Below are 10,893 nucleotides of genomic sequence, written 5' to 3'. Positions count from 1 at the left end.
ATTTTGCTTGGAACTACGTTGGTTCTAGTTTCCATTAAACCAGAAAAGGTAAGCGCGTAATTTAGTTGTCTTTATAAAAAAAAATTCATATAAGTTTATCAGTAACATCACAATACAATTTCGAAGAAAACACACACAGGAAACCCGACTGGAGTTTTACTTTGAAGGACAACATTCCGGTTGTTGGCACCGCGCCGCTAATTCAAATCGGGTTTGTTTGATTGTTCTGTGCGGTAGAATGGATTCTGAAGAAAGTCCAGAAAAAGAAACCTTTGCTTCGAGACAACACCTCAGTTCCAAGAGGATTTCCAAGAGCCTGACCCTTCTGACTCAGAGGTTTGTTAGGCTGCTACAGGAGGCCGAGCACGGGGAGCTGGACCTGAACCACGTACGTTGAACAGTGAACGCAACACGCCCCAAGTTTAAATAGTCTGTGTTGAAAGTCCGTTTTAACGTACTTCATTTCTTTTTTTTAATCTAAATTAGCTAATTACTTTTATAATATCTCATTCAACATTAAAGTCTAGATTGTTTGCACATTATGTGTACGGCTTTTACATCCTTAGAAACAAGGAAGGAGGTTGGCAATTTCTAGTATTCAATAAATAAATAGGATTCCAACTGCAGTCCACAATTTGGGAATCCCCACAAGCTCTTGAATTGACTTTTCTTCACAATTGTCTCCATTCTACAGTTGTTCCTGTTGCTAGTACAGCTTTTTCTACCACTCTCCTTCCAACTTTCCAGTTTTATACTTACATACAACACTTTGTGAACAGCCAGCTTATTTAGAAATGACTTTTTTGCAGCTTGTCTTCCTTGTGGAAGGAGACAATGACTGTTGCACAGCTGTAAAGTCGTAATTGTGTAGGTAATAGCATGATATTTCAGTATGACATTTCTTTTATTGGTCTCATGTAATATTCAAGATTTTCCAAAAACCTAAGTTTGTGCTTCTATTAGCTGCAAGCCATGATTGTCAGTAAAAACACGAGGTAAAACACTTTAAATAGGTAAAGTGTAATGATGGCTATATGTAACACATTTGAAAAATATTTAAAAATCTATTTATTCAGTAACACAATTCACTAAGTGGAACATTGCATATATCATTATTTTTAAGGCTTTATTTTGCTTGTATTATGATAATTTTCCACTTACAGCTAATTTAAAATGATTTTACATCAGACCAGTAAAACAACATTTTAATACAGAAATATTGGCTTATTGAAAAGTATGTTAAACACATTTTCAACACATTGGAACACCTAATTTCATTCTTATTGAAAATGAATGCATGTTTGCATCTCTTAATATTTATCCCAGTGATGACATCTGGGCTGTCGTTAACATAATTTTGTTTGTTTTTAATTTATACTATAAAAAAACAATGTTGAAATAGTAGAGAAATCTGACAAGCTTTTCTTATCTGATTTTTTTTCTTTTTTCTTTGTCCAGGTTCCATATTTAAAGTATCTGTCATAAATGTACATTGGATTTTTTAAAAATTTTATTTACATAAAGTATTCTAGAAGTCTACATCAAATCAAAAAATTTAAAAGAACTGATGTTCAGAAAACATTTAAATAGTTTTTTTGCTAATGTAATTAGAAAAAATATTTTTGATATTCAGTCTGTTAATTTTTATGTTGTACTCTTTCAGGCATTCAAGGTTCTGGCTGTGAAACATATCAGAAGAATCTACGATATCACAAACGTGCTGGAGGGCATCGGTCTCATTGTCAAAATATCCAAGCGCCATGTGAAATGGGTGTAAGTTTTTACCTCTTGTTGGTTTGCATATTAGGATTGCAGAGCAAAACAGAGTCTGTATAACAGCTTGACACGTTCTTTTTGATTTCCAAGAGGGACACCTCTTGACAACAGATTCATGAACCTGAACTCTGAGCTGGAGGACTTGAAGTGGAAGGAATCTATACTGGACCAGCAGAGGATGTTGGTTCAAGACGTCATCAGGAGCCAAACAGAAGAATGGAAAAAATATCCTTTCTGTAGCAGTTTATACATAAACATGTCGGCTTACAATATGTTTCTTAATTTCTTTTGGCACTGCAGTGATCAGATTCAAACTAATCATGTGTGTCGCATTGATGCTGAACTATATCGCTTATCAATATTTCTTAACTCAAATCAACTCTGACCTATGTGACCAATGACGATATCTGCAACTGCTTCAGTGGTGAGGCTGGGTTTTTTATGGCTGATTTGTTTTAAAGGGGTTAAAGGGTAATTAGTTTTTTAGAGTACATGATAGTAACTTGAAGTTGTGTATGAGAGAACATCAGACTTTGTTTTAAAACACTTTGCACATTATAATCAAGGATTATATGGGGAAAAAAATACAGTTGGGGGAATTCTGCTTTATCCTATGCTGCTATAGTTACCTGGCCTATATTGCTCTGGTGAAATATTTTAAAGATTTCACTCTATTGAGCCTAGTCGAATATCACTTTTTATCCAGAGTCTCTGCAACAATCGACCAAGGCCATTAAACTTTTACAGCTTGGAAGAAAGCCAAGCACATCCTGTCCATACTATGTGTTTGATGTGTGACAGTTCAAGGGCATATCAACTCAGGGTGTCATCTAAAGCTCCCACCAACTAATGCAACATCACATAATAATGAAGATGGACATATAGCATCCGACCAAATCCTGCTCTCACAGGACGGCACTGAGGAGGCCAACAAGAAAATCAAGGGGAATATTTTTTTAGACTGAAGAACATTGTTATAGCAGCATGAGTCAAGTAAGGTTCAAAATCATTAAAGTTGCATGAGGGTTAAAAAGTCAGCCTCTCTGACTGAAGTGTCCTTCAAGTTTAAATCAGAGGAAGAGAAAGTTGCTGTGAATCCGGAGGATTTGGTTTGGCTTAGATTCAACCTGCAAGGCTTCAAAAATTCAAAGGCAGGGATTAAATAATTAAAAAGCTCAGCTGATTTTGACATAAAAGTACTCAAAAGTTTGATAATGTAATTATGAGTTCTGAACAATTGAAGTTTTATTGTTATCTAAACAGAATGAGTTGATGTTTAGCTGATTCACCAGTTAGTTGGAAGAATATAGCAGTTCAAGGGGCTAAAAGAAACTTTCTTTTTCGCTTTAAATTGCATAAAAGTTATCATAATTATCTAATTTCCCTCCAGGTCACATTATTTTGGCAGTGCAAGCACCGCCAGGCACCCAGCTAGATGTTCCCATTCCCAAAGCTGTAAGTTCTGCTTCATTAGGAATCCTTATTGCTTCCTCTGTCCTTGATGCGGTTTCATTCAGATGAGATAATGGCTGTATCTTCCTGCAGGTCCCAAACTGCCCGGCAAAGTATCAGATCTATCTGAAAAGCATCAGAGGGCCTATAGATGTTGTCCTTCTTAACAAGAGAACTGTCAGCTCTGCTCTCGTTGTACTTCCAGTCCCACCGTCTGAAGAAATTTTGCAGTCTGCCAAGTCGGCAATATCTGCGTCAGAAAATAAGGAAAACAATGATGGACTCTGGGAGGCATCAGCTTTTATCGCAAAAAGCACTAAATCTGAATGGGGAGCTGAGCAGGACATGGAGCAACTTCAAGAATCCTCTTTTATAAACTCTAGCCCAAACAAAACAGAAGAGTCTGCATGTGAGTATCTAATGTATTCATTCACCTTGAAACTTTTCATTTAGTCAATCCAAACTTAAACGTTGCTGCATTTCATCGGTGTTTCTTGTAACGGATGAACATAAAGTAGCTCATAGTTTTGAAGTGGAAATAAATTCTACAAATAAAAGCATAAAATAAGTTTTTTCACTTCATCTCCCACTTAAATCCATACTTAATGCAACCACCTTTAAATGCGATTACAGTGCAAGTTTTCTTGCATGTTAGGACTGACTTTTTAAGATTGCCAAATGGATTTAGATTGGAACTTTGACTAGGCCAATTAGTCATATGAATTTCCTCATCCTTCTGGAAGGTAAGCTTCGGTCTCAGCATCAAGTTTTTTTGGAGTCTTTAACAGGTTTTCTTTAAGGGAAAGAAAATAAATAAAAATGTATATATCTCCATCAATCTCCCTTTGCCTCTGACCAGGATCACTGATGATGCAGAAGTACAGCAATCCCATATCATGATGACACCACCACCAGATTTCACAATAGAGATGATTTACAGCGTTTTACATTTAAGGCAGAAAGTTCAGTTGTGCTTTCATCTGACCAAACCACCCTGTTGTGTTGTACATGGCTTGCAGCAGACCGGAAACATGACATTCAATTAATTTTTGTAAAATGGGGCTTTCTGTGAAGTTGTCTGTTCAACAGATTCTCCCATCTGAGCTGTTTATCGTTGCAGCTCTCCCAGAGTTGTCATAAGCTTCTGGACTAATTCTCCAATTAATGCTCTTATCTACAAGCCTCTTAGCCGAGGTGAATGGGAATGTCTCGGGTATTCTTGGAGTTGCTTCATAGTATATTCTGTTTTTAATTATGAATATACAATATATCACTAGATATTTCTAGTGAAATAATCTGATGTGTTTTTTTCCAACAAACCTGTGACAGCTTCACAGGCCACCTTGATTTATACTGAGATTTCATTACACACATGTGAACTTTATTTCCTACTTCCCTGACTTATGAAGACAATTATTTGTCCTAGGATTTATTTAGGGCTATCAGCATGAAGGTGACTGAATTCATGAAAATGTCCCCCGCTGCAGATTTTGTATGTTAAAATATATTAATATAATTTTCCTCCAACTATGGAACTGTGCACCTCTTTAGTATAATGTGTAAATGTTTTATTCCTAGGTCAAAACATTTCAAAAGAACTACAGAATCACGTAGATTCATCCAAAGGTTGGACTTGCTGTTCTTGAAGATATATTGATTAAAGTTTGCCTAGTTGACTTCATATAAATTTAACATGCCATTTCTTTTTGTTAGAAGTAATGGATGCAGATCTGTTCACCCAGTTCATTCGCTCAAAAGGTAAGTGTCTTGTAGTTTTTGTTTATGTTTGTATTTCTTGCATATTGTTATTTGCATTAATTATGTTTGCTTCGGTCTCAGTGTTCCCTCCAATCGTCCAGCTGTCTACATCCCCATCTAAGGCGTAAAGGTCACTGTAATCAGGATGAGAGTTACCTGGTTGATATCCCGTTGTGCTGTTTTTGGGCATCAATGCCTACATTTCTTCATGAGCAATGTTTTATGATGTATGTTTGGTTTAAGTATTTTTTTTGTCAACAAATAAAGTTTGAATTATAATACAAAAACTGTCTTAATTCAGTTTTAAAACCTTGCACTGAAACCGTTTTCTGCAGTGTGAATTATACTGCAGAAGTATCAGACGTGTGATGGTCTCAACCTTTACATTATCTGTGTTTGTGCTGGTTTAAGTGACAAGTAACATAAACTTTGGAACTACTTAAACAGTACAAGCTTTATTCTGTCTATTACCATCAAAACTGTAACTCTGCTGGGAACGGTATGTTCATAGACTTAAAAATTATGGAGTCAAAAAATGCCATAACTCATTTGCTATGAGATGCTAACATTGTCTACTTGTGCAGTAAATTTAATATCCTGGTTAACCTAACAAGTGTTATTCTTTTTTTTTTTTTCTCCAATTTTCTCCAAAAACACAGAAACTATGAAACCCAAACTTGTTGAAATAATTCTATATGATTTTACATAAAATGAGCCACCAGTTTTAGGTAATCGTTTAATTTAGCTCAGTAAATTAACACAAATAACTAGGGATACATGTATTTATCTATTATATGTGTTTATTACCAATTCGATTTCAAACATGTTAAATGTCTAATAATTTTTTTAAAATAACATTTTGGTACATTTGGCACTCTATACATTTTCACAAATTGCAGGTTTAAGAGAGTCAGACAGAAAAATCATGATACAAATTTGGGACCCACGAAGTGGAGAAGTAGAAACAAAAAGAAAACATGAATTTGGGGGAGACACACAAAGCACATTTTTTGTAACTGTGCAAAACAAATGTAAAGCAAGAGTTTTATAACCGCCTTGTTTCTATATGAGCGTGCCTTTAATCACTGCATTGACGAAACAGAAAAGGAAAAGTTTCCTTACTTTTTTTGCTTTAAAAAGCACGTAAGCCATAAATGTACTTAAATACTAGTTACTTCCGCATTCACGGCGTTGTTGCTATGGAAACCTTAGTGTAGACCACTGGAGTTGTACCTGCTGGCCGTTGTTTATCTTAAACACATAACCCAGAAATCACCGTTCCGTCATCGTTATCGACTCTAAACGAATTATGGTAAAGTGTTTTTAAATATGATTTTTAATTTACGAATTACTTTCCGTAAATTAAAAATGTTTTAATTTAATTACCGAATGTCGTTGGTAACAGCTCCGGCTTTCTCCGGAAATGCTAGGTGTTAGGCTAATAAGCAAAAAATGATTATGGCGTTTCCATTTAAAGTAGCCAAGGAGCTATGAAAGTTGGAGCTTACACTTCTTTTTGTCTAACAGCCACCCAAAAAGGATGAAAAGAAGAAAAAGGCGGAAGCGAAGCCCCCCACGCTAATAAATGGCCTCACCAAGGAGGAGATATCGAGGGAACAGGTTAGGTTATAATTTAAATGTTTTAAAGTACAGGTTTGAACCCCACTAACCTTAACATCTGTCTTTTTTTTCATTCCAGTTAAGACAGTCCTCTTTATATCCTTGTTTTGGGTTTACATACTTTTCCCACATACTTTATGTCTTTGTTTACAAAGTGTGGGCAGCGTGTTTGGATTGTTTACAGCGAAATTTTGTCTTTCAGATAGAAGACCATGTTGTGCGACTTCGCGAGGTGCTGGACAGAGAGAGGGAGGAGAGGAATTACTTCCAGCTGGAGAGAGACAAGATTCAGTCCTTTCGGGAAGTTACTGACAGAAAACATTCGGAGGTTAAGGCTGAACTTAAAAACCTGGAGAAGGCCATAGAAGATGATCAGGCACATCACCTAGTGGGGATTAAGGTAATGCTCAAATACTGCGGCTGCGCTATCACAAATAGGGCTGAATTTAGCTTTCGTCTATGTTCAGACAAACATATATTTTGACAAAGGTAAAAAGTCACCTGTGTGTAATCCACAGTACTGTGTGCAATCTTATGTTTGCAAAGAACTGTTTGGAAGTCAGTAGTAGTTACTATTATATTGTATTCACATACTGTAGGAGACATTGTTCCCTATGATGATCATTTATGATTGAAAACAATCAGCTGGTTGAAAATGAGTTTTTTCAGTCTGTAGCTTGAAGTACAGTACAGACCAGAAGTTTGGACACACCTTTCTAATTCAATGGGTTTTCTTTATTTTCATGACTATTTATAAGGCAAGAAATCCCACTTATTAACCTGACAGGGCACACCTATGAAGTGAAAACCATTTCAGGTGACTACCTCTTGAAGCTCATCAAGAAAATGCAGAGTGTGTGCAAAGCAGTAATCACAGCAAAAGGTTGCTACTTTGAAGAAACTAGAATATAAGGGGTATTTTCAGTTGTTTTACACCTTTTTGTTTAGTGCATATTTCCACATGTGTTATTCATAGTTTTGATGCCTTCAGTGTGAATCTACAATGTCAATAGTCATGAAAATAAAGGAAACTCATTAAATTAAAAGGTGTGCCCAAACATTTGGTCTGTACTGTACATAAGAATGCTTAATCTTCGTTATGAATCACAGCCACCTAAAAGGCGTCACCACTTTCAGACATCGGATAGAAGATAAAACCATTTAGCCCATATAATTGCAGTGCATTTTGAATGAAAAACTGGATAGATTTTCCATTTTATGCAGCTTCATTTGATATCTTTCCTGCCAGGTCTTTAAACAGAAGATGAAGCACCTCCTGTGTGAACACCATAACACAGTCACTGAGCTGGAAGCAGATATTGTAACCTCAACCGATGTGCTGGAGGATGAGCAGAGTCAACTGGAGGCAGATCTGTATAAGGAAATGATGGGCATCCTGGTTGAGATGCAGGAGTCCAGCTGTGAGGACGTTTTTAAAGAGCTTCTGCTGGTTCGTCCTGTACCGAATGACATTAAAACACCTCGACATTTCTGACGCGCACTCAAGTGTTCTTCTTTTCCTTCAAACAGAAACATGAAGAAGAAATGACTGCAGCTAGGGAGAAGTGGGAGAGACTTCTGAGAGGTGAGCAACTAATTTGCTACACAGTTCTTCATTTCATAGTGTCAGCAATATAATGAGCTACATCTTTGGTTCCTGTTCAATCAGAAACTGCGGTCAGAAACAAGACAGAGATTCAACAGCTGGAAAAGGAACACGACAACATAATGAAAAGTGTGACATGTGAGCGAGAGCTGCTCTGGAAGAGCCACTTTGGCAATCTTAATGAAGATATTGAGAGATGCATAAGTGACGCAAAAGAGCTTATTAGTATGCTGAGCAGAGATACAGTAAAAGAGATCACAGCTCTTAAGGTAAGCCCGTAAATAAAATAGCTATTAGACTGATTTTTGATGCAATTTCAATTGACTGATTAAAATATATTTTTTGTTTTGATTTAATGTAATTTTGTTATTCAATAACAATTGAATACAAAAAAATGCAACTTTACACACACATGCTTTTTACTAATGGTGATTATTTTTAGATTTCTCAGTTGCTGCAGCTTTAATCTTGATGTGTGCCTTGGTGTGGTAATTTTTGTATTTAACTCCCATAAGTTTTTTTTTTTTTGTCATTGTAGGAATGCAGAGATAAAAAGGCCTTGGAGCTGATGTTGATGAAAGATGAATTTTTTGCTCTTTTGAAAGAAAATAAAGAATTTGCAAAGCGTGTTGCAAAAACCGAGAATGAATATAGCCGTCTTGAAAGGAGATCAAAATCCTTCTCACAGTCAGAGGTTGTGTTGATGATTCTTTTTGTAACTGGTTGCTATTATAAGTGGGGTTTTTTAATGTTCTTTTTTTAAATATAATTTGTTACAATGTGTTTCACAGAAACAATTAATAAATCCTCAAAAAAAGGTCCTGAAAGACAAGAAGACAGAGTTTGAAGACTTGGAAGAGCAATTCAGGACGGTAAAATCCTTTTTAAGATTTTGATGGCTGGCGTGTAAGAAGCATTCATATGACTGAAGTTGTTTTTAACCTTTGTGCAGCTTCAGATTGAGGTGGAGGAACTACAATCGTCTGTTCCTAAGAAAATTGATATTGCGCAGAAACAAGCAGATCTGTCTCTCATGCCTCTGGAGGATGAGCTGACGGCTCTGAATGACCATGTGGAGCAGATCCAGGCTCAGCTCCACGCCTTGATCTCAGCCCCTAACGTGGACCAAACCGCTGTCACTGAAATCACTCACAAAGTCGAGGTAATGTCGTGAGCTCACACCTTTGGTGGCTACTCTTAATAAGTTCTCTGAGAATGTTTTCAAAAGCATAACAAAAAACATTTGCTTGCAGAAAGAACTGGAGATCAGAAATTCTGCTATCAAGAACCTAAAGCATAAAAGATATCTGATATCAACGGTCAGTCGTATTTTTACTTGAGGAAATGAGAGCCTTGCATTTGATCACACTGTTGTATGAAACTTTTGGTTTGATTTGCATCAGTGTCTTGCAAACAGATTATGTGAGTTTTTGACTCACATTCATGGGAGATAAATGTGTGTCTTTCAGGCTCATACTGCCGCGCTAGAGAGGGCGGAAGGCGTCATCGCGGTGTAAAAAAGATCTTGAGGAGCCCTTGATTTCCCACACAAGTTGCTAGATTATATCTGGTCAGATCTTAAATTTGTTCATTCTTTTATTCTTGGTTTAATTACTCTTTGACAAAACTAAATATTGATTTAGGGCAGGAAATCACATTATCAGAAGGAATTCAAAGCCAAACATTCAACCTGATATTGAAACCCTAAAACAGCTCTGTGACCAAAGCTACCCTGTTGTAGTTTTTTTGGTGGAATAAATAAAAACAAATCTTGCTAGGTGTTTACAATAATTTGCTCTATAATGAAAAAGGTGCATGTTTATCAAGATTTGGCTTAAGGTAAGGGATTTCCCTTATGAAGCATAAACTGTTTTTGATGGCATTTAATCTGTGTACGGTATCTAAGGATGTAAAAGGGCTGAAGTCACATAATAGACAAAACCTTATTTAATAGTTAGATTTTACTCTTCTAAATGTTTAGTTATGCACAATATAAACTCCTAGGTAAAGTAAGCTGGTTTTATAATCAAATATCATTTATAAAATCAAAGCTTTTTAGGTGATTTTAGTGAAATGAAATGGGCTTTTTGCTATTGGCTCCCGCTACATTTTTGTCTTTACCTAAAGTTTTGGTTCTGTAGCTCAACTCACTGACACATATTATAAATTATTTACACTCAGACTAATATGATTTTAAGCTTTTATTTCTGTTAATTGTGGTGATTTTCTGCTCACAACTGATGAAATGGCATCCAAGATTATATTACTACGTCAGACCAATTAAATATATATAAACCTATATGTGCATATATGTTATAAAAAATTATGGACTTACTGAAAAGGACCTGTTTAAATGTTATTATGCTCTAATTTATTGAATGACTTGTCATGGTGCATCTAAAAGGCTGCTCTAAGATAAATGCTAGAAAAGAAGTAATGCATAAATGTTTGTATGTGTTACGTAACAGTATAAAATTTATTTTATTTAGCCTTTGTAATACTTAATTTTGCTAAGTAGTTTGTGGAGATGAATTTGTTTTGTTCTGCTGTGTACCAGTGACTTTGTAATAATTTTAGAGCTGATACAATAAAGCTGTTTCTGCAGAAGTTAGTTTTTTTGAGCCCACACCCCATAAATTTTATGTATGTGAGTTTGATCAAATAGATCAGAGAGAAACTCT

General features: G+C 35.9%; 2 protein-coding genes across 5 annotated transcripts in view; both read left to right on the top strand.

Annotated features, from left to right (window-relative positions):
• The first annotated feature begins 163 nt into the window (after nt 1–163).
• Nucleotides 164–10,893, top strand: part of LOC114143743 (transcription factor E2F4-like) — an 18,339-nt gene continuing 7,609 nt past the window's right edge. Inside the window, exons 1-9 of one of the 2 annotated variants that reach the window (XM_028016044.1) lie at nt 164–388; nt 1,664–1,773; nt 1,867–2,001; nt 2,157–2,200; nt 3,167–3,231; nt 3,322–3,637; nt 4,807–4,854; nt 4,942–4,986; nt 5,068–5,137. In XM_028016044.1, the coding sequence (XP_027871845.1) occupies nt 239–388; nt 1,664–1,773; nt 1,867–2,001; nt 2,157–2,200; nt 3,167–3,231; nt 3,322–3,637; nt 4,807–4,854; nt 4,942–4,986; nt 5,068–5,114 (960 nt within the window). In that variant the 5' untranslated portion in view covers nt 164–238 and the 3' untranslated portion in view covers nt 5,115–5,137. Of the gene's footprint in view, nt 389–1,663; nt 1,774–1,866; nt 2,002–2,156; nt 2,201–3,166; nt 3,232–3,321; nt 3,638–4,806; nt 4,855–4,941; nt 4,987–5,067; nt 5,499–10,893 lie in introns of those variants that run through there. The other variant, XM_028016043.1, reaches the window with a different exon arrangement.
• Nucleotides 5,816–10,893, top strand: part of LOC114143742 (dynein regulatory complex subunit 4-like) — a 5,635-nt gene continuing 557 nt past the window's right edge. Inside the window, exons 1-11 of one of the 3 annotated variants that reach the window (XR_003595305.1) lie at nt 5,816–6,298; nt 6,514–6,606; nt 6,809–7,006; nt 7,856–8,056; nt 8,137–8,191; nt 8,276–8,481; nt 8,751–8,906; nt 9,004–9,084; nt 9,165–9,374; nt 9,466–9,531; nt 9,682–9,782. Coding sequence is in view for 1 of the 3 variants with exons in the window: in XM_028016042.1 (XP_027871843.1) it covers nt 6,296–6,298; nt 6,514–6,606; nt 6,809–7,006; nt 7,856–8,056; nt 8,137–8,191; nt 8,276–8,481; nt 8,751–8,906; nt 9,004–9,084; nt 9,165–9,374; nt 9,466–9,531; nt 9,682–9,729 (1,317 nt within the window). In the remaining 2 variants the exon portion in view is untranslated. Of the gene's footprint in view, nt 6,299–6,513; nt 6,607–6,808; nt 7,007–7,855; nt 8,057–8,136; nt 8,192–8,275; nt 8,482–8,750; nt 8,907–9,003; nt 9,085–9,164; nt 9,375–9,465; nt 9,532–9,681; nt 10,820–10,893 lie in introns of those variants that run through there. The other 2 variants (XM_028016042.1, XR_003595304.1) reach the window with 2 other exon arrangements.

Source organism: Xiphophorus couchianus, chromosome 4 (assembly GCF_001444195.1).
Source record: "Xiphophorus couchianus chromosome 4, X_couchianus-1.0, whole genome shotgun sequence".
NCBI lineage: Eukaryota > Metazoa > Chordata > Actinopteri > Cyprinodontiformes > Poeciliidae > Xiphophorus > Xiphophorus couchianus.
The sequence above is the reverse complement of the archived record's forward strand: the minus strand, read 5'-3'. Positions and strand labels throughout refer to the sequence as shown.